The following is a 24,582-nucleotide window of genomic DNA, read 5'->3' on the forward strand; positions in this document are numbered from 1 at the left end:
TATATATATATATATATATATATATATATATATATGTATATGTATGTATGTATGTATAAAAAAATATATATATATATATATATATATATATATATATATAAATATATATATATATATAAACTTCACCCGAGAAGAATCTCAAGAAAATATGTACAGGTCATCACTGTTATACGGTACGGGTCGCTATTACGCAACTTCTGAAAGAGTACAGAAACTCTGGATCAAAACATTGGCAAAAAAGAAGCATCGCTTATGCACGTGGAAAGAGTTACAAATAAAACTGTATTAATTGTGTATAAAATGTATTACTAAAATACAAAATGATAAAAATCATCCGGCTAAGAAAGTCAGCATGAATTAAATCATACTACCATGATGTATTTCTGCTTTACACCTTAGTTTTATTTTCACATTGTATTAATGAGAATTTGAATGAGTTATGAATCGTCATAAATATCGTTACAAAAATTTCTTAATGGACTTAAAATAGGTATTTTTAAGCAAAAAAATTATTCTGGGTTGATAAATGACCTGGACTTTTCTTGTGAGATTTTTTATAGTATACCCTATGAAATATACCTTATGGATTCTGTGACTTATCTATGAAGAGGTGTAGTAAATGCCTGTATAGAAGATCTCTATTGCTCTTATATTGCTCTAATAACAACTCGTGCGACAAAACGAGTGACATTCTTTTATCCTTACTAGATCACAGAGTTAAATGTCAGGTAATCTGAACTGTTTTCTTCTGTGAAGGCAACTAATCTTTGGGTTAAAGGTTTCTTGTTATCCTCTGACGCTACATGTTGTTACACAAGTACATTGAAAGTAATCTGACTGGCTAAACAATCATGACCCAGAGAGCCCACACCAGCAGAATGATGGGCATGTATCCTCGATGTCCAATGCAAGAGCTGGAAAACTGAATACGTCCTTCCACAACTGGATGAACTCTCTTTCTCTCTGTGATGTAGCTCTCAACAACTGCGATATCCAGGTCGCCTGTGGAATACAGTACATAGTATATTGTAATACTAAATATATGATAAAATATGCAGTTAAATGTGCATATACTGTATGTTAGGGATAATCCACGGCTAGCTGTGCAATAAATGATTTTAATGTACGACCTGGAGGCAAAGTGGATTAAAATCGTTTATTACATGGGTCTGTGGAATACTTGATTCTGATTGGTATATCGTGCCATTCAGCGGTGTGTTATTCCCAGATAACAACCTCTGAAAACAGAAACACAGGCTCATCCGGGTTACTGAAGTCAGCAGCGCTTTACGCTTGCTAGAAATGTTTTTTCTTTGTGGAAGTTTTTCGTTTGGTGAGCTAACAAATCCAGTATCGTGGACTCGCTCTCTCTCGTTTCATACAAACGAAGCTGCTGCCATTTTGTGACTATTGTTTTGTACACTGTTGGATTATAGGATAACAAACAGGTACGATTTTAAAACAGTTTAATCTCAAATCAATATCTCTTATCCTCATAATTATTTCTGTGGTGAAATGCTGTGTAATAAGTGGTATGACTGTATACCGTATCCCTAAAATGTCCGTCTAGTTTGAACTTGCCGCGCTGCAACTCCTCTCTCCGCGGAAGCTTTGCGTTAAAAGAGCTAATAAAATATTTAGTCTTAGATCAATATTTCGTGTCTAATTATTTACTCATGTGTCAAGTAGCCGTTTAATAAGTGGGATAATGTACATCCAGCCAGTTGTTATCTCAGAATAACCCCCTTCAGGCTGATGAAGACCTGATCCTGATCACCCTGTCTGGGTTTATTCTGAGATAACAACAGGCTGGATGTACATTATCCATTTATCAATGCACAGCTAGCCGGAGATTATCCCACTTATACCACGGTCTTTTGACAGCATTTACAACTTAAAGCTGTTATTGATGTTTGCAGCGCAATATTTGACCGGAAGGATAAAACTGGCGGTTATTTTCGTCAGTTACGGCTCGTTAGATCTAGCATTCTGTCCGCTTTGAATCAGACACAGAGATAGAGTAGTGCGTAAGATTAAGTCACATTTATTTATATAGCATTTTTTACAATACAGATTGTTTCAAAGCAGCTTTACAGAGATAACAGGAAAATAATTCAACAAAGTTTGTTTCCAGAAGAAAATAGCGCCACAGTCCAGCTTAAGTAAGTTCAGTGATGTTTCATTTTTGTTGTAAAAAAGTAATTAATTTAGTTCATTTATATATATAGCCGCTCTGGAGAAAACCTGCATGACATCGTCCAGCTCAGTTCAGTACTCATATAATGGTGTCAATGCAGGCAGATCAATAATATTGTTGAATATTAGCAAAAAGCAAATGGCTACAAAGGTGAAAAAGGCAACAGTGGCAAGGATCCAAAACTCCATCAGGAGGCAGAATGGAGAAAAAAACCTTGGGAGAACCCAGGCTCAGTCGGGGCCAGTTCTCCTCTGGCCAACGAACAAGCAGTGTATGATTATGATCAGGCAGCATTATAGGTCAAATAAATTACATTTATTTGAATGAATTAATTAATATAGCATTTATTTGAATTACTTATCAATAGAGAGCGATTCGTACCTGCATCTGTTTAGCATCTCACTCTATTAGCTATGAAGCTGTGAGTTTAAGTACTTAAACTTAAATTACGTAAACCAGCGATATAACCCCCTCGTTGCTGAGAAATATAATGTAGCAATTCAGTAGCAAAGCTATTTAATTACTAAAAGTCACGGGACAGCGTTGATAAGTTTCCGTGCTCCTGAATGTTTGTGTGTGTGTGTGTGAGTGAGTGACGTATGTGCATGCTTCAATGAAAACAGCGCATTAATATAGAACGGTGACTTGAACTACCTGTGCATTAGATGGTGTTATTGCACGCCTTTCAGCCAATCAGAATCGAGTATTCAGACAGACCATGTTATAAGCATACATGATGACTTACCACTGTCATGTTTGAGTTTCTGGTTTTTGATCATAGTGTATCCATCTCCTCCGTCCACTAGGTAAGAGGGCATCACCACTTTATACAGCTTCTTGGGGTTGAGCGGTTCATAACGGGGCATTCGACAATCAGTGCATAGCACATTCACACTTTTAACACGGTTTCCAGGCAGTTTTGATATATCATACACCAGCTGAAAACCTGCGGAGGAATTATAAACAGTTACATTGCTTCATCTGAATTAACGCACAAGTCATATGGACTAGATTTGTGGTGTTTTTATGTCATTTTGAGCAATGGTAACAATGGTATTCCAGTGCTCAAATTTTAAGAGTTTACAAGAAGTTCACAATGTACGGTAACAATACCTGACACCTGTAGGAATTCTCCAGTGCTTCCTCCGTATCTGTGAACTGAGTGCTCAAAGACCTCTCGCAGAGCAGATCCATTCATTTGGACCAGGTCGAATGTGCCTCCAAATGGCAACACAGCGATCAGGTCCTCCATGGTGATGGAACCTTCAATCAAAACATGCATTAGGACTGTTTCAATATTATTTCTTATTTGCACTGGAGATTTTGAATAACCATACCATTTCTGTTTCGCTCATCAATAGGTGATCGAATGCCTCCACCATTCAGAATACAAGAGCTGACATGGTTCCACTGGGTTTCATCAGCATATTTAATATTATGATGGACCTGAAATACAAGCAGAGGGTAATCCTATGGGTTTAAGGGCAAAATTAACAGCAAATCTATTGCTTTGTTTTACCTTTAATAAAATAGCAGTTCTGTTTAAGGCTGAAAGCACACTAACTTACCATTTACTTAGATTTTCTATTTTCACTCTCCCACTGGTTCAAATTTTGCTCTGGGTTCTTAGTTTCAATATTTGCCTTTGAGACCGCTGTTTGTGGTTTTAGAGCTGGGCATTTTGGTTTTAAGAGCTTTACATTTTTTATTTGACCGTTTCATGTACAAAGATTGTTTTTCAATGTGTGTGTTTTTGCACCTGATAGTAACAACTGTGTAACAATCATTCTTAAGAATGTGTGTGAAGTTTTAGCATGTCTGGCGGTTTTTTTTTTTTTATGTTATTTTATTTTAAAGCTGTTACTGGCAGGGTTCTTGTTCAGCTCAGTGGTTGACTGATGAGGTAAGTAGGTGGTCCTTACAAATGTGTTGTACATGCCTCCAGATTTGGGTGATCACAAAAAGCTTTGGACTAGGGATGCACCGATACCATTTGTTCAGAACCGATCCAATCCCAAAAATTCTGAGTATCGATCCGATACCAGCGCAGTTGTTTTTTTAAATCAAGTAGAATTTCTATAACTCTGTGTGTTGAACTGATACTCACTATTTTGTGTTAAACACAATCTATTAAATACAGACAACTTCATTGTAAATAAAAAAAAAAAAAAAAAAAAAGAGATCATAATCTATAACAAAAATGCTATTGTAAACTAGATTAGTGGATAATTCAGCAGTAAAATTTACTCTAAAAAAATCACGAGTGCACAATAATTGTATAAAATCTGAATATTTAGTGAAATTATATATATATATATATATATATATATATATATATATATATATATATATATAAAAATTATATATATATATATTTTTTTTTTCTTTTTTTCTTACACAAACTCATTGTTTTGCTTCAGAAGGCCTTTGTTAACCCTCCGGAGCTGTGTGGAGCACTTTTTTATGATGGGTGGATGCACTTTTTTGAGCTTCAAACTGATGGTTGCAATGGTTGCAATCCACTGCCATTATGAAGCTCGGAAGCATCAGGATGTTTATTAATATAACTCCGATTGTATTGAAAGAAGAAAGTCATATACACCTAGGATGGCTTGAGGGTGAGTAAATCATGGGGTGATTTTCATTTTAAAATTAACTACTCCTTTAAGTACTGGTGTCCTCTACATTGGACATGTATGAAATCAATGCCCTGTTCTAAAAGACCAAACAGAAGTTGGTGTCATGGCGAACCCTCCAAACATCTAGAGTAGTCCTTATGAAGAACAATATGCTAAATAATGTTGTCAAAAAATTCCAACAAACTTTAACAGCAAATTTATCTTTAAAATCATAGACCTATTCACTCACCATGGCATCACAGATTAAATTTCCCAAATTACATTCACGAAATCGACATTCCTGAGAAGTTCCATTGAGATAGACAAGAGTCTGTCCTACATACTGAGAAGAGTAATTGGCCAGATTCTTCCTCCAATTGTCCACTTCAGCCTGAATGTATGGATCTAGACAAAGTCGGATCACAGGTTGACAGGTTGAAACTGACATATCAAAAGGGCAATCCACAACAGTAATGCATCTGATTGGTACATTGTAGTACAGGCAGGGTGCGATTTGCCGGGGGGGATGCGTGGGATTTCCCCCTTTCTGGTCAATGTATCCCTGCCTCTGCTTAATAATTTTTATCCCCGGTGGGGATAAATTTATCCCCCCCTCAAAGTGATCAGCACTACTACACTAGTGGCGAGACTGATTACAAAACTTATCACGGATCCGTGGTTTGATTAAAGTAAATTTTATTTTAAAATGCGCTACTTTGCCTGGCTCTGATATAGCTGCCGCAGCCTCTCTGTAATCACCAATCTGTAGAATTGCTCAATGTCCCGCCCACGGCGCTATCTGATTGGTTACACCTCACGAGTAATAGCCTATCAACACTTGCGAGACGCCACCCACTTTTCAACAGGCCCACCCAAAACTAAAAAAAAAACAAAAAAACCTTTTAATATATTCTAATTTTGTCAAGAATTATAAAAAATCGTCAATAAGCTCATAATGTGTACTAAAATAGTCTAAATGTTTAGTTTTAAAAACAATTTTAAAAAGCTGGTTATGTCTATTTTGATGTTTCTGCGCAAGTTCAGCAGACAGTGAGGTTCGGGTTTGTTCCGATCAGAGCTCACTCATTCCGCAGGGTCGCTCGCTCAACCCAGAATGGCCTGCTGGTTCGAAAATATGTGGAATAAAGGCAATGCGGACTCGAACGCCAGAGAGAAATGCACATTTCATATGGATTACATAATCAGAGAGTAGCCTATTTCTTTTGGTTTGAATATTTTCGTTTAAAAGTAGACATTTCAAGCTTTCTGTAATAGATAGCCCATATTTCTCAAATCTGTGAGGCACAAGCTGAGTTTCGGTGCCCTCCAGTTCACGTGCAATGCAAGTGATTGTGCTGGCGCCTTATTACATTGTCTGCAATATATTTGCTTCTTATTTATTAAATACGGGCAATTGGTTGATAAAACATTGATCAAAATTAAGATACAATTTATACAAAACGAAAATCTTTTAAAAAGAGTTTTATACAAAACCAAACTTAATGAAGTGGTCAAAATCATGTTTTACCAAAAACAGCGCCGTTGCTAGGAGGGCGCCAGCGCCTCTCGCGAGTGGATGATAGCCCTGAAGACGCCTAGCAATACCTTTAGTGGTAGTATACCTTTAGTTAAGTTATTCGTAGCGCGCTAAGAGACAACATCAATGGAAAATGCAGCCCAGGTATGATGCGTAACGGAGATTCCAAAGCGCTCTTCTTTGGTCAGAACCATGGAGAGCAATCGCGGATAGGTCTGTCCTATGCACCGAAACTTTTAACTATGCAACAAAATATTTAAAGAGCATTAAGCTATTAAAATCTAGATTATGTATACGCACAGATAATATAACAGTAGGCTATAGGCCTATTAGTCAATATTTTTTTATTAGGTTAAACAGTGATTGGATAACGTTTTTAATTTAACGTTTTTAATTTAAGGCCCACCCGCAATTGGTCTGGCCCATCCAAAACTGGAATCCTGGCGCCGTGCCTGGGCTAAAGCAAAGGTTTTTTGATTGCTCACTCACTCTTGAGCGTCTGGCGCGAGTGATTTCAATGTTAAGTCAACGTAAAGACGCGTTTACACGCGTCAAGAGGTCCTGCGGCGCGAATGAGGCGTTTAGCGCGGAGCGGTAGACACGAATGAGGCGAATTGACTAACACAGATAATGCATCTGTCTTTTCTATCATTTCACTGTATCTCAGCATCGCGATGTAAAGTTAACGTTATTACTTTAACAGCAGCAGTAAAACTTTCTACTGTGATGGTTTAACTTTGCAATCAATCCGTGGTTCAGCAGAGGCTGATATATGACAATAGATGACATTGCGGCTAATTTATCTGATCCTGTCCATTAGCTTTGATCCATGTACGGCTTTTCAGAATGTCAAATATTCATTAAATTTTTTTACAAATATTTATGTAATATTTCAGCGCGAAAACGCTAGCTGGGAACAATGAAAAGGGTCCAGAGTAGCATATCATATTTTACAGGACCGTCACAAAAAAAAAAAAAAAAAAAACTAAAACTGCAAATGAAAATGTTACTACAGGTAGGATGGACGGCAACTCCCAGCTTCAGCAGATCTCACAGTCCCAGGTTGACTCAAATGAACAAGGACCACAGTGTTGGGAAAGATAAGCTATTAAAAATGTTGTGTTAGGCTACTTCATGAGTTAATAAGAAAAAAGATTTTACAATTCCTGCAAATGCAGTGATGAAGTTCATGTTCTCATGATTTATTTTTATGAATAAAAATGTTTCAAAACATCCCCCCGTCTGTTTTTTTCACAAATCGCACCCTGAGTACAGGGGTGTCCAATCCTGCTCCTGGTCGGTCAACGTCCAACCCGCTCCAACACACCACCTTGGTAGTTTCTGGGCTGCATCCGAAAACTGAAAAATGCTGCTTTCAGAGGTAGCATTCTGTAGGAAGGCATCAAGGCACGTCTGAATGCAATGTTAGCTTCACTTTCTGTCTCCTAAGAGACCTTCATCTAATCGATTTTTTAAAGCAGCATACAGTAGATGTATCCTTCACTGCCTTTGATATCCCACAATCCTGTGCTTTCCATTCTGTGACGGTTGTCAAATAAAGATGCCATCTGAAAGTTGCGGTTGGTGGTCAGTTTGTGTGTAAATGTACGTTTTTGACCACCGTTTTCCACTTTTGATGTCATTTTGAGGGTCATAGCATACTTGCATATTGTTGTCCTATTGTTAGTTTAACTGCTTCTATTGTTCTCATTTGTAAGTCGCTTCGGATAAAAGCGTCTGCTAAATGAATAAATGTAAATAAATGTAAATTTCTAGAGAGAAATTACTATTTAAGTAATTAAATATTAGTTCAGTTTTCACCAAAGCTCTCTCTATTTTGCTGTACATCATTAAAGCTTGTCAAAAAGGTGCCTTCGTCCGCAAACGCTGCCTGCAAAGTCAATGCCTGATAGAGCAGCGAAGCAACAAGTCAGCTAAGTATTCAGACGCAGCCCTTGTAATCCTGAAGACCTTGATTAGCTGGTTCAGGTGTGTTTAACTAGGCTAGTCTAGGGTTAATCCAGGAGCAGGACTGGACATGCCTATTATAGCAGTTTACTACAGCAGTTCCCAACTCAGTCCTGGGGACTCACCGCTCTGCACATTTTGTATGTGTCTCTTATCTGACACTCAGTTCAGTTCATGGAGCTCTTTAACAAACTGATGATCTGAATCAGGTAACAAGGGAGATGTACAAAATGTGCAGAGTGGTGGGTCCCCAGGACTGCAGTTCAGTGCCCACATATTCAGAAGTATATTTCCAGTTATTCTCCAAAAGGATTTAGAAAAATTCTTCAATCAAGAGTTCTAAGACTTGAACTAAACCAACCAGTTCCAAAATAAATCACAACATTACAAACTTGAAGCAAGATCTGGAAAAATCCAGAAAAACAAGATATTTCTTGTATTCGGGCAGGAAGTTATCTTCCCATGAAGCACTGCATATAAAAATAAAATAAAACAATATAAAACCACTGACTTGTAGTCATTAATTATGAAATGATATATCTGTTGGTAAAGACCGACTCAATAACATCATCGGCAAAGCTTTGTGGGCTTTGAAGGCTGCTGCTCAACTCCTTTGTTACAAATTTTATTTTCATGCGAGCAGCAAATTCTTTCTCAGACTTCAGCCATCGAGCACAGAAATTCTCCATGGTTGAATTTTTACTTCTGGAAGCCTAGTGTCCTGTATGCTCTATTGATTTACCATGTGCCTTAAATTCCCTATCTTGTTTCAATGTTTAGAGTTTCCTTACCTGGTGCTACTGAGCTATTCAGAAGAATTGGGTTGCCTGAACAATCCTTAATATTTCCATTTGAATCAAAAGTCACTTTTAGGAATCCCAGATATTTTCCAAATGCAAAGGCCTGGACCACAGGAACCCGACGCCCATCCTCAGAATCGACCATGAACGGGTATGATCCTGCAGGAACCTCTTTGGATGGTGGATCTCCTACAGGGATGAGCACACAAAATGAATGAGTAAATATGTAAATCAAATACAGTATTGGTGTGTGCAAAAGTCTAAGGCACGTTAGATGGTTCACAAAAACATTTGTTTCAAGGTGGTTATTTATATCTTTTGCTTTAGTGCGCCGTTTGAGTTACACTTATTTAAGATGTCCTTGTTGCAATGAAATTACACATTTAAGTAATATTAATTAACAACATGTACTTATATGGTTTGGTTTAAAATGTGTTGTATTATTTTCATGTTATCACTGTGAAGTTGCTTTGATACAATCAGTATTGTAAAAAGCGCTATATATATATAAAGGTGACTTGACTATGATTAGTTGCTTAATTGTGTATAATTTACTGTTATTATGAAGTACATGTAAGGTGTAACAAGGACTACAAAATGAAGTGATACTACACAGAATAATCAGCATTTTGGTTGTTGTAGGTAACAATCAATAGCAATGCTAACTAATATTGTTATAATTTATGTCCACCCATACTTTCAAACACTGTGTTTTATAGATTAAAATGTGAAGATTGTTTGTTAAATTTTATGCTAACCACATGCAAAATTGTATTCTCACTAATAACAACAAAAGTCTCCACCTCCATGTCTCAAATATATTTTGCTGTGTAGAAATGACTTGGGTCTCAACTTTAATGTATGTCTGTGGGATTTTTTTAATAATTTTTATTTTATTTTGCCCAATCTTATCAACCAGGTGAAAGTCTTAAAAATATAAATTAATAACACTATCTTCTCAGCAAATCATATGATTTGCATCATTCATGCCCAAAGGACAAACATGAACACCCAGGTATAATACTTCGGTATTATGTGGTATTAGTGGTTTATTCAGAATGAACAGTGGTAATGGTGATGCTTGCATAGACAAGACAAAGGTTGCAACAGAGCTGAGTAAAATGCTAATGAGCATTACTTGGCAGCCTGACCAGTTTCTGGAGTCAAAGGAAACTTTCATGTCAGCATTGTCCTGGTTAGCTGTTTGGGTCAAAATAAAACATAAAATGCACTTTCACCTTTAATCCATCCAGTGCCCATTGTGGTCACAAAGCTCATGTGTTTTATCAATACACAGGTTAATCAAATTTAAAGTCCGCGTGAACCGGAAGTTGCAAACGACTTTTCTCCAGTGTTGTGACGTATTTCCCAGTGAAAAGGAATATTGAACAGAGGGCAGGGTTTTACTCTAGCGCTCCTCCTCTCCATCTCTCGCTCATAACAGACTAACGGTTTGAGGGGAGTGGTTAAGCATTTCCCAACCCAAGTCCTCAAACCTACGTCATCAGGGAAGGTCCTCCAATGCAGAGGGGAGGGGCATTTTCAGATTTTGATTAAAGATTACGAAGCCAAAAAATTTTTTTGTGTGGATTGACTTGCATGGATGAATTGTTCACCACAAAACGATCAATTTAGGCAAACAAAGTAAATATGGTCAATTTTGATTTCATGTGGACTTTAATGACAGTTTAAATAGAGGTGTATAGGCGCCACTTTGTTTGTTGTGAGATCAGCATAGCTAATTCACCTGTGCATACATAACCACTGTAATTTTTGAGGAACTGTGCATAAATACAAGATCCAAGAGACTGCGGCCCTGATCCCGGCTACTGTAATACGCAGAATTTACTCACTTAGAGCACATTTAAGAGACTGGAAATGGATAAATGGAATCATGAGTGGGAATAACAGCCCCACACCTTTAACAAATAAACACACAAATTACCTTCTAATTTGTGGATCTGGTGACACTGTGTGGACCTCTTTCTTTAGACTATATGAACATTTAACTGTACAACAACAACAAAACAACACAATTCAGCTGAAAATTTTCCTCAGTGGCTAATCATAATATGTGCAGTGCTTGAGGCTATGGTCCACAGCATTTACACTGGTGTGTGTGAGTGTGTGTGTGTGTGTGTGTATATAATATATACATATTATATATATATATATATATATATATATATATATATATATATATATACACACACACACACACACACACACACACACACACACACATATACATACTGTATATTGCCAGTCACAGGTGAAGCGAATATCGTTGATCATTTCCAAACAAGGCCACATATTAAGGTTTGTGTAGACAAACCATCAGCAAACCATCAGTTCTTGTAATCCTTCAGAAATCATTCTAATATGCTGATTTGCTGCTAATTTATTATCAATTATTATTGGTGCACAGTTATTAAAAATGGTCTTTATTACTAATGTAACCTCCGTTCCCTGATGGAGGGAACGAGACAATTGGATGCAGGAATAAAGATCGGAGCGACTTTGACAAGGACCAAACTGTTATGGCAAGGCGACTGGATCAGTCTCCAGATCTGCACCCTACTATTGTGCCCCACAGAAGAAAGAAAAACATCAGCGCACTTGCACACAATAATAGGGTGCAACGGGGCTAAAGGCACACCTTAAGGTAAATATGCTTTTCACTAATCCCATAGTGTACAATTGCAGAGAAACTGATGAGAAAATTACATAATAAGTGTAACCTGGCGTTCTTGGATGAGTAATCAATATACATATAACTCATGCACATTGCGGCAATTATATGATACATACCTGTGAACAAGAATGTATTGGTGTGCCCTCCAATCACAACATCCACTCCCCGAACTTCCTTTGCAATCTTTTTGTCCATTGCGAAGCCAGAATGTCCAAGGGCAATGATCTTATTAACACCCGAAGCAGTGAGCTTGTCCACTTCAAGCTGTAAAGCAGTAACCTCATCTAGAAACTGGAGTTGAGGGCCTGTAAAACCGTATAAATGTGGGAAAAACCCATCATATTACTGCAGGGTGTAACATAACCTGAATATCAATATATCCACCCTAATATGTTTAAATGTGCCATCAGGCTGGTCAATCACTCTCAATTGAACGTGATCAACAGATATGGGCTGGATTAACGGAGGTAGAATGTTAGAATGTAAGAAAAGGAGATTAAAGCTTTATTTGTTGGTGCCATGGCTTTGGATAGAAAGAATATATATATTAAAGTTTCAGTTTAATAAATAGAAATAAATGCACAGTATATCATTGTCCCAACACTCTTATATCTATGTATTAGCTGATGATATGCTGCATGTTGCTTTATTTAAAAAAACATGTAACTGTATTGTAGTGATTTTTTATTTTGAAACTTTAGTCATTTAAGTTTCAGACATGCATGTTTTTGCAGATTATTAAATAGAAATAAATGCACCATCTATCATTGTCCCAACACTCTTAAGTCTTTGAATTAACAACTTACAACTTTGAGTAAAACATCCTTCAGGAATTTAAGGCAATAGTTTTCCACGTTTTCTAAGTATACTCATCTAATTACATTTTACAGTGTATTGTAAATAATATATTTGTCAATATACGAAAAGCGGCAATTCCTTAAGTATTATTCAAGATATTCCTTTTCTCAGATTGATGACAGCAACAACTGCTTCTCTAATATCATTGCTGATTTCTTTCCTCCTTGGCATTGTGTTAACACACTCAGACCAGCAAACTGCCCAAACTTCTGCTTTTATGGAGGTGATCACAGTTGGTGATGATCAGTTAATCAAATACATTTGATTAGCAGTGTCATGTGATCCTTCAGAAATCATTCTAATATGCTGATTTGCTGCTAATTTATTATCAATTATTATTGGTGCACAGTTATTAAAAATGGTCTTTATTACTAATGTAACCTCCGTTCCCTGATGGAGGGAACGAGACACTGTGTAAAATGAAAGACACTAGGGGTCACACTTCGGAGACCCAAACCCATCTGATACTTCAGAAAAGGCCAATGAGAACTGGCGAGTGAAATTTGTTTTACTTGTACTCTTGTACCACAAAACCAATTTTTTATAATGACATTTTATATATTATCTGTAAAGCTGCTTTGAAATGTTATGTATTGTAAAACATGCTATACAAATAAACCTGACTTAAATGACTTAATTCAGCACCTTTGGGCATGACAGTTCCTGTAGCAACCAAATTACGTAAAGAAAATATATTTCCATATATTTATGATCAATATTTTAAATTGTTTAATATACAGAATAACATTGTGTTAATATATTACAATATATTGAATAACACATAAGGAATTGCTGCTTTTCATATATTGAAAAAATGTGATGATATACAGTATATAGTACTATGTTATTGTAATATGCATTCATTTGAGTTATTTTCACGCAACTGAGTTATGTTTTTGCTACAAAAAGTTTGTGAGGAAAGTTGTACTGGTATTACTTAAGGGTGCATGTTGAAAATTAATTAATTGAGTTCAAAATACTCACAATTCTGATGCAAATAGTTGCATAAATTAGTTGAGCTAAACCAAGGCAGTATTTTTTACAGTGTGTGGAAACTGATAGACTTAAATATATCAAGCATGTTTTACACAAAGTTGTAAGTTGAAGTTGTAAGTTTGAAGTCACCATTACTGTGATTAGTGTTTGTTTTAGTTTTGACCCTTGACTTTTTTAATGTTAGTTTTTCTCTGGCTGCTGTAACTGTGTGTAAGGCACATTAGGAAATGTCTATGAATGATCTCTATGAATTTTTAGCATTTTGAACAACTAATTTGTGTTTGACCAATCAGACTTTACATGTTTTCAACATGCAACCTTAAGTAATACCAACACAATTTTCCTTGTGAATGCAACTCAGATACCTTGAATAGTAGAAACATAACTCAAATAAGTGAAAAAAAACTTGAATACACATTATATGCTATACTGTCACATATTTTTAAATAAATTAAAAGTGTAAATAAATGAATAACTGAGTGTAATAAAGTATCTTACCTGGTTGAGACAAAGCAGGGGTCTCCACTGATGTGTAGCCAACAACACCTACTTTCTCCGAGCCAACAATGAAGGTTTTAGATGGGAGAAAGTAGCGGCTGATCTGAGGAGCAATTGTCTGATCGGCTTTAATATTTGCGCTGAGAACAGTGCAGTTCACTTTCTGAAGAAAAGGTTTCACGAGGCCGTCCACTCCATTGTCAAACTCATGATTTCCTAAGGCCTAAAGCATCATACACAAAAACAATTTTTTATGCAGTAAAATGTCATATACAATCAAACCAAAAATTATTGAGACACCAGATATAATTTGATGTTTTTTTTTTACTAGTGGGTGCAGGACACTATAGGTTCCTTTCAAAAGGGAACTCGCACTGTGTCGATGACGCTATAGGGAACACCCTCCACGTGAACCGGTGTCTGAAAAGCTATCCAATCACGGCAATCGAATTTGTCCGGCGACAGCCTATGACGTCACTACTAGTGCGACCCGGAAGTATAAAAGGGGTGCCTAGAGAACATGTCATCCTCTTTTCATCTTCAGGGACTGTTTTGTACAAAGGTAAGAACAATTATGGCAAGTGATAAGCGTTTCAAAAAGTGTGTGGATCCGTGTCTCAAGTATCTTGACTTCCGGTGTATGAGAGGACGCTGACGTGTTTGTTGCCGCTTCTCATCTCCGATCTAATTGATGTTATTGTGAATTTAATGCTCTACAACCAGCCTAAACACGTTGGTTACCCCAAACATCAGTGTCGGGATCATAATTGCGGTTGTTCGGTCCTGCTGTGTTTGTTGCGGCTGTCAAACGCTGCTTACCGCTTTTCAACACCATCAACCCATCAGATGACACCTGTTACTGAAGTACAGTAACCTCCCGTGGATCCCCAGTCAGGTCCATTTCTGCTGGTAACGGAAACTGCTATCCAAAAGACATTTTTCCTTCGCTGTGCTGTGGTCTTCCTGGCCTCCTGTCACCGTTATGGAATTAGCAAAACGAGCTGGGATGCTAGCAACTGCTTGCTACCCCTCGACTATGACATTCATCAAATATACCGCAGTGGAACTCATGAGTTTTAGCTCTAATACATCTCCAAGTTGCCTTGAGGTGATAAAATCTTCTGCGTCGTTCCCCCTATGTTCATAGGGCTACCCGTCATAAGTTTGTTTACTCTCACGAAACTTTGCCTGTCCCAGCTGTTTGGTGCTATGCGTCACGGTGGCAATGTCATCGGCGCAAACCACACCCATCACATGCAAATTCGCGATCTTTGGTCTGTGTGGACAACACTGTCACACCTGACAATGTAATAACCAGTACATCATTTATGCTGCTTAACATTCGCTCATTAAATAACAAAGCCCTCCTTATCCATGACCTCATCTTGGAAAAATCACTGGATTTTTTATGTCTTACTGAGACATGGCAGAAGTTCATAACTCTCAATCATGCCACTCCCCCAGGTTATGGCTATATCCAGAAGCCTTGCAGCCTTGGCCGTGGTGGCGGACTTGCTGTTATGCATCGTGCTGACATTCTGGTCAAAGAGATTCCAGTGAATACTACCTTTGAGTGTGTTCACTTCATGTTGACTGGGTCCATGCAGCTACAGGTTGTCCTAATCTACCGCCCCCCTAAAGCCTCTGCCAACTTCCTATCGGAGCTCACTGAACTTCTTGCTACTGTCTGCCCAAAATAGCAGTCTTGACCCAATGCCCACCACCCTGGTCAAGGCCTGTCTTCCCATCCTCTGCCACCCAATGCAAAACATCATAAATGCATCTCTTAACTCTGGTGTGGTACCATCCAGCTTTAAAATGGCGGCAGTCATCCCCACTCTCAAAAAGCCAGGCTCAGATCCAGACGACCCCAACAACTATCGTCCAATCTCCAACCTCCCTTTCCTCAGCAAAATCCTGGAAAGAGCAGTGGCTGCCCAGCTTCAAGATTACATGTCCCACCATAAGCTCTTCGAACCCCTCCAATCTGGTTTCAGAAGACACCATAGTACTGAGACCACCCTCATCAAAATCACTAATGACCTTCTGCTGGCTGCTGATAATGGCCTCATCACTGTCCTCATCTTCCTTGACCTTTCTGCAGATTTTGATACAGTTTCTCATACCATCCTTCTTCACCGCCTTTCTGAGCTCATCAGCCTCAGTGGTACAGCACTGTCCTGGTTCCAGTCCTACCTCACTGACCGGAAACAATTCATCACCCTAAATGGCTCCAATTCTGATCTAGCACCCACCAACCATGGCGTACCCCAGGGCCCTGTGCTTGGTCCGCTGCTGTTCACCATTTAGATACTACCCCTAGGTCATATCATCCGTTAACATGGACTCAACTTCCACTGCTACGCCGATGACATTCAACTTTATATCAGCACAAACCCCTCCTCCCAGCCCCACCCACACAACTTGTCAACTTCCTGCAGGAACTCAAATCATGGATGACCACAAACCTACTTAAACTCAACAGTAATAAGTCAGAACTCATGGTGGTGGCCCCTGCACCATTGCTCAGAAAAATTGGAGACCTGGCCCTGGTTGTGGATGGCTGCTCCATTTCCCCATCTCCTGAGGTGCGCAACCTGGGCGTCATCCTGGACTCCACCCTCTCCTTCCGGTCCCACATCAACAGCATCACCAAGGCTGCTTTCTACCACCTCAGAAACATCTCACGACTCCGGCCTTCACTCACAGATTCAGTGACTGAGACACTCATCCATCCCTTTATCACCTCCCGTCTGGATTACTGCAATGGTAGGTAACACTTTATAATAACTGCATGCTATTAATCATTAGTTAAGCATTACTAAACAGTTAATTCATCATTTATAAAGCATTAATAGACATTAATAAGCAGTTTCTAAATACAGCTATAAATGCTTTATTCTTGATTTATAAGCACATCTATCATGTGTTTAATAATTGTATTTTCATACTTTATTAATGATCAACTTATTTCTAAATGAAGTATAGCATTATTTATAAACCGGTTACATTATTTACCATTATTTACAAACTAGGTGTTGTCATTGATTAATGAGATCACTTAGAAAGTGGAAGTAAATGTAGTAGATTCAGGCAGTAATAAAGCATTTAGTAGTTGTTAGTTAACTATTTTTGTGAGCTCATCTAAAGTGAGGACTAGTTATGGACTTGTAAAGCGTTTATAAAGGAGATTTAAAGACTCAGTTATCTTCTAAACAGATAAAGGAAACAAACACAACACAGTGATACAGAACATAGAAATATTAACAGCCTTTAAATCTCCTTTATAAATGTTTTACAAGTCATAACTAGTTCTCACTTTAGATGAGCTCACAAAAATAGTGAACTGACCACTACTAAATGCTTTATAACTACCTGAATTAACCATGAATTACAGTAGAAATACATGTTAATAAAGCATTTATTGACACACTAAGTAACTATTACTATATGTCTGAATAATAATATGTATTTAAACAGTTTAATAATCATTAGCTTACACTTTCTAAGTGATCTTATGAACCACTGACAACTCGTAAATAACCAGTTTGTAAATAATGCAATACTTAATTTAGAAATGATGAATTAATCATTAATAAAGTATGAAAATACAATTATTAAACACATTATAGATATGCTTACAAATCAAGAACAAAGCATTTATAACTGTATTTATAAACTGCTTATTAATGTCTATTAATGCTTTATAAATGACAAATTAACTGTTTACTAATGCTTAACTAATGATTAATAGCGTGCAGTTATTATAAAGTGTTACCTCCATGGACTCTCACCAAAATACCTCACAGACCTCCTCCATCCCTACACTCAGTCACGTTCTCTGCAGTCCTCTGACAAGGACCTGCTGGACACCCCCTGCACCAGGTTGCGGACTTTTGGGGACAGGGCCTTCTCTGCAAATGCTCCAACACTCTGGAACAGTCTACCACTCCACGTTCGTTCTGCCCCATCCCTGCCCATGTTCAAAATGCACCTTAAAACATTTCTTTTCATGAAGTCTCTTGACCCCTGACCCCTCCCCCACCCACCCACACATTTGTTAAGCGACCTTGGGTACCATGAACAGCGCTATATAAGTCTAAGATATTATTATTATTATTATTATTATTATCTGACACTAGATGACACACACAACTTATGCGTTTACTGTTTGGGCGAAGAGCACGCATGATCAGCTCTTGAGAGACCTGATTGTGCAGAATGTTAGAGTTTTCCTCAAAGAAAACTCCGCTCTCGTCTGGCCCTCTTCTCGAGGGAAGAGGGGCCGGCATCTGGGCCCAGTGGTTTGAGTCCCGCTCGTGCTGAGCCCTTGAGCAGCCTTGGTAGGCTTTTCCTTGTTTGGAGGCCTCTTTGAGGCTTATAGCTTAGGCAGTGACCGTAGGGAATAATGTCACCGACAGCCTGTATGTGACCCGAAGAGGGAGTGTTTTCTTGCCATTTCAGACGTTTGCCATAGCGCCATCAACGTAGTGTGAGTTCCCTTTCGAAAGGGAACATCTAGGTTACGACTGTAACCTCTGTTCCCTTTACTGTATGCAAGTGAGGATAGCACAATAAAGTAAACTGTGACATATTATACCCAAAAATTCTTCATACAGTGGACTACCAGTAAAAAAAAAAAAAAAGATTATTCACAAATTATTCAGACACTTTGACCTGACCATGTTTTGCTTAAGTGTTTTTTCTTTAATTGCTAATGCAACCTTTTTACACCACATACTGAACAAAATGAAGCATTGCTTGGTAATCTAATTGTGTAGTTACATTTAACAGCTGACATTCAACCTTATTCATCTGTGAGACAGTCTAACAGAAGGATGGACAAAACCAGTGAAATATCAACTGATTTGATAACTCTGAGTTCTTGTCATATTTTATTACCATTTTATAAACTATAGCGAATAAACTGTGATAATGTGAGAAATGTTGAAGGTGTCTGAATACATTTTGGTTTGAATGTATGTCATGAACATAACATCAGCTTAAGGCACAGGTTAGTATTTATATTTTTTGTACAATTTGTATGCATGCACTAGTAATTAAAACTATTTATGACCTTTTTACAGCAGAAGTGTAACTGCAGTTTGGTCATTACAGGTTAAAATAGTGTTGAACATGTTCTTTTCTATGCACATCAAATAATTTTCTGTAAGGTGCTAGATACAATTTTGTCATTAACCATAAGAAAAAAAGGATGCTTGCACACTTACAGTAGAATAACAAAGGCTAAATAGTAAAAAACATTAACGCATAACCTTTATAGTTATTAATTAAATACTATGTTTGAAGCATAAAGTAAAGTGTGAAACTCATAATGATCTACAGTATAACAAATAATAAAAACAATAACAATACTTAACATGAGAAAAAGGTCAGAAATAATCTGGATTACTGTACTATAAACTAATAAAATATGATAACACCACTAAAGATCCATAGTTTCCAGTCTTATGAGCTTCATGAGGCATTTTTCAAAGACTCTCTATAATCTCTATAAATCAGACCAAACAATAAATAAAAGGGCTTTCCCGTCTCCTTTTTCCCATTTTTCTTGTGAGATTTTAAATTGTTCTGTTTGTTCTTATTGTGTTGTGTGATCATAGTGTGTTTGTTATCCTGATGGTGTTTTGTCTTCATTTGGTAAGATTTCAGGTATTTGCCCAGTCACTTTTGGACCATTACCATTAAATTAAAGACACATTTGAAATTGCAATAACTGTAGACATGATAGTAAATTCAGAAGATTGTATTCCTGAGTTGTAAAAACATGGTGAGTTTTACTCTAGATTTCCAATTTAATTTTCCAATAGAATACAAAAGAACTGTGTTTTTCAATCCTGCAAAATTTGTAAAAAGCATGCATCCCTGGTACTACTGATTTTTAAACTTAGAAATTTCACTGTAAATTCTTTCCAATGTATGCATTTAAATTTGGCCATATGTATAAGTTCTATAATTCTGTTCTATTAAAAATATAAGTCCAAAATGATCTTCTTTTTTTTGCCCATCAAACACTCTGTTTGATGCATTCCTCATCTACAGCACTTTAAATGAATCATAGAATGAGAATAGAAGAATTCACCCAACCATATCTAAACTTTCTTTGACAGTGGGTGATGTGGTACCATTTGGGAATCTACATTTGGGAAACACCTTTTCTGTTTATGTTCCACAAGTTTGAATCCCACTACACCTGAACAGGTGCTCTGTCCACTGTAATGAAGACTCCAGTGGCTCATGGGCACCTGTCCAGTACGCCCTGTCCACTTCTGCTCTACATTTCGTCAATAATAATATGAGGAAAATATCCCTTTGGCACCTATGGTGATGGAAAAACTGTCAACACTTTTGATGCCTGGATGAATCATGAGTCACTGTGATGAGCAATAAACTAAAGTTTTATTTTATGTCTGAATACTAGAATGGGTTCTGTAATCTGTCCACTGTGTGAAAAAATGAACTGGAACTAATTTTACACGAATAGAACACACTTTTACAAGATGTTGCATTTGGCCCTCATGTGACCTGTATACAGTTGCGATCAAAATTATTCAACCCTCTTGACCTGAAAGACATTTTGCTGCCGAGAACAAAGTTTTACGAAAACAATTCAACAAAGGCATCAGTAAACTATTATAGAACATTTATTAATACACATTTGAGGGATTCAGAGAAAGTAAATTTGATGAAAAATGATAAATAAATAAAAAAATCTAATTGGCTCTAAACATTAATGTAGAAATTATTCAACCCCCAAAAGTCAAATTTAGTGCAAAATCTTTTATTCTTTATAACCTCCAATAAAAGCTGCCTATAAGTGCTTACAAGCTTCTGTCAGCTCTCTACTGCAATCTTGGCCCATTCCTCATTTTAAAAGGCTTCCAGATCACTGATAATCTTTGGTTTTCACGTTACCACTGCTTTCTTCATATTTCCACCAAATATTTTCATTGACATTTACAGGCCACTCAAGAACATTCTATGACTGATCCCTGAACCAAGCTTAAAGGGATAGTGTCTTTTTTTCCGCAGTAGTTTCAATTTTGATATTTTTAGGTCAAACCGTTCTTGTCTGTCAGTCATATAATGCAGGTCTATGGTCACCACCTCAAAGAGCATGCACAGAGTCCAGATTAAAACAATTCCCCATCGTTCAAATTAAACAATTCCCCATCGTAAGTACACATTGATGGCCTAAGACACGAAATGAGCGGTTTGTGTGAGAAAACGAACAGTATTTATATTGTTTTTACCTCTTATACACAGCCACGTGTTTTGAAAATCTTGTAGCCATAGACTTTCTAATGTAATAAAACAATTTGTTCTCTATAGCTTTTGTGAGAGCTCTTTTGTCTTGGCCATTTTTGCAACTCAACTTTAGCAAATGCATGGGTTAAATGTATCTATGTGTAACTAACAACTCAAGCTAATTCAGGTTTGTTATAGAGTTTCCAAAGGCTTAATTGTGTTTTGACACAATTTTGTACCATACCATCCAAATAAGTGACTTAAAAACAGCAGAGTTGAATAGGGGTTGAATAATTTTGATTGCAACTGTACAAGATTGTATAGTGAGTTTAATTATATATTTTAAAATGAAAATCAACACTGTGTAACAGTGACAGAATGCTGGACCTAAAAAAGAAGATGAATATTGTGTTCAGTAACATCCCACCTATAAACTTTAAAGGGCAGAAGGAAGAAAGTTTTATTTTTATTTTCCAGAGTGGAAACGCCTGAAAAGATATGTGGAGTTTATTAGCATCTGCCACTGTGATGACCTCGCCATAATGAAGGGATTTTGTTGCGGGCTGGACAATGAGATATGATTCGTTGGTTTCATTTTCATGGACTTTTAGTTTGTATTCCTCAGTTACCCGTTTCCTTTGATCTAGTTTCCCACCATTATCTTTTGTCATGGAGTTTAATTCCACAAGCACAGCTGTCTTCATTTAGCTCATTATCTCTATGTATTTAATCCCTCAGTTTATTTCAGTCCTTGTCCAGTATTGTTTGTGTTATGTTTGATACATGCTGTCCCATACTGTTTGGAAGCTATACTTCTGTTTATTAAATATCTACTTTATTTTGTAAATCTAACCATTTTCATCTTCATTGGACCTGAAGCATGACACACTGAAATATAATAATGCTTCTAAGAACTTCTGTAAAGCTTACAGAACTGTGTGTTTAAAGGGTTAGCTCACCCATAAACAAATTTTCTGTCATTAATTGCTCACCCACTCGTGTCGTTCCAAACCCGTAAGACCTTTGTTCATCTTCGGAACACAAATTAAGATATTTTTCATGAAATTGGAAAGCTTTCTGTCCCTCCATTGACTGCAACATTATTACCATTTTCAAGGCCCAGAAAAGTAGTAAAGACATTGTTAAAATGTTCCATACAGTGGTTCAACCTTAATGTTATAAAGAGACGAGAATACTTTTTGTGCGCAAAAAACAAAACAAAAATAGCGATGAATTTATGGGTTTGGAACGACATGAGGGTCAAGTCCCCTTTATTTATATAGCACTTTTTACAATACAGATTGCTTCACAGTGATTGCTTACAATCACAGTCCAGCTTAAGTAAGTTCATTGATGGTTCATTTTTGTCGTAAAAAAAGTTATTCATTTAGTTCATATATATATATATATATATATATATATATATATATATATATATATATATATATATATATATATATTCGCTCTGGATAAAACAGTGATGTCATCGTCCAGCTCAGTTCAGTTCTCATATAATGGTGTCAATGCAGGCAGATCGATAATATTGTTGAATATTAAATGTCCCCTAACTAAGCAAGCCAAAAGCCAAAGGTGACAGTGGTAATTCATTAACAGGTAAGAGTAATTAATGACAGAAATTTCATTTTTGGGTGAACTAACCCTTTAAGTGCATGTTGGAATATATTCTTATATATATATTTGCAAATGGCAAAGTATTTTGCATCAGACCTCAGTGTCCTGCCTTTATGCTTCACTATGTTTGCTGTTAACAATAGAACAGAGGGACACCCCTATTCTGCATTTCTTCTCTTGTGGCATACTGAAAACACACACAAAAAAATAAAACTGATTGAAATGACTTGACTTCACAATTATTTATGAAAACAGATTAGACAGCATGTAAAAATACTTTTTTAACTATAAATAATTTTTTTCCAGAAGGAATGGTTACATGTGGATGCATTTTACTAGGAAGGAAGAGGGGTTAACAGAGCATGTGTAACATAAATATCTCTCTCTAGCTCAATCCTGATTGCAACCATCCCCAGTCTCCACTAATGATGCTGAAAATGTAGCTTTGTAATCACAGGAATGAATTGCATGTTTATATGTATTAAAATAGAAAACAATCATTTTAAATTTACAATATTTCCGTTTTTAATTGTATTTTTTGATTAATTAAATGCAGCCTTGCATTTACTTTTTTTACGGCATCCTCAATTGCATACTTTTTAAACTGTTGCTCCATGCACAAGGACACACACACAGGACAATGTAAAATTAACTTTCAAAAAGCGCATCAAGCGTTATTGTCTTAGTTCAGACGTTTTCAATTATTTAACTACAAACCAATTACCCTAAGTTTCCGTGAACCCGATTATTAATGTGGGCATAATATTCTTACCATCGCATCGTATCCGAGTTTATTCATGAAATGCGCCGCTTCTTCGCCTTTGTAAAAGTTAAACCAGACGGTCCCTTGAAACTGATCCCCCGCGTCCAGCAGCAGAACATTTTTCTCCTTGGTACGAACTTCCTTGATTTTCGTAAATCTCCGTGCAACTCCAGCGAAACAAGGCGCTTTACTGCATTTGCCCGAGTCTTCGCTGGTCTCCTCCACTCGTGCGTGGACATCATTAGTGTGGAGTAAAGTCAGCTCAAAGTCTGTCCTGCAAATCTGACAGTGAATCCAAATGAAAAATAATGAATTGAGCCACTGCATCATCCTCATCTTCTCTGCCTTCGCTCAGTTCGCTGTACTGAGAGTCTCATCAGTGGCGTTCAGCGGGCTTCAGTCTGGAGGCGGGGTTAGTGGTCAGCACCGAGGATGTTCTATTTCAAAGAAAATTACATGCAGGCCTATACATAGTTAGCATGAGTAACTTGTTTACCAGGAATCAAAGACGCGACATCTGGATTGGACAGAGCTACGTTGGACTGTTGTGATTTCTGTTTCTAGAATTTTTGGTGAATTGAAATTTTGCAGTAGCCTAGAAGAAATTATCTTAATCTCCCATTGTTGATAATGAAACAACTTATGTAGACCTAGAACTTTTTATGTCCCTTACAGAACGAAAATACATTTCCATATTTATGATCAATACATTAAATGGTGTAAATGTATTTAGGGAAAGATAGAATGTTTT

The 24,582-nt window shown here is 37.0% G+C and overlaps 1 protein-coding gene across 1 annotated transcript; it reads right to left on the bottom strand.

Moving 5' to 3' along the window:
* Positions 1 to 263: 263 nt before the first annotated feature.
* On the bottom strand, positions 264 to 24,206 carry nt5e (5'-nucleotidase, ecto (CD73)). The gene is made up of 9 exons (XM_084091593.1): positions 23,841 to 24,206; positions 14,168 to 14,390; positions 11,932 to 12,120; positions 9,112 to 9,309; positions 5,066 to 5,220; positions 3,535 to 3,643; positions 3,311 to 3,460; positions 2,943 to 3,143; positions 264 to 1,002 (listed from the first exon to the last, which is right to left on the bottom strand). The coding sequence occupies exons 1-9, from the start codon at positions 24,165 to 24,167 to the stop codon at positions 842 to 844; spliced, it is 1,713 nt and encodes a 570-aa protein (XP_083947719.1). The 5' UTR covers positions 24,168 to 24,206; the 3' UTR covers positions 264 to 841.
* Between the last annotated feature and the right edge of the window lie 376 nt (positions 24,207 to 24,582).

Source organism: Abramis brama (assembly GCF_963993115.1).
Source record: "Abramis brama genome assembly, chromosome: 18".
Taxonomy (NCBI): Eukaryota; Metazoa; Chordata; class Actinopteri; order Cypriniformes; family Leuciscidae; genus Abramis; species Abramis brama.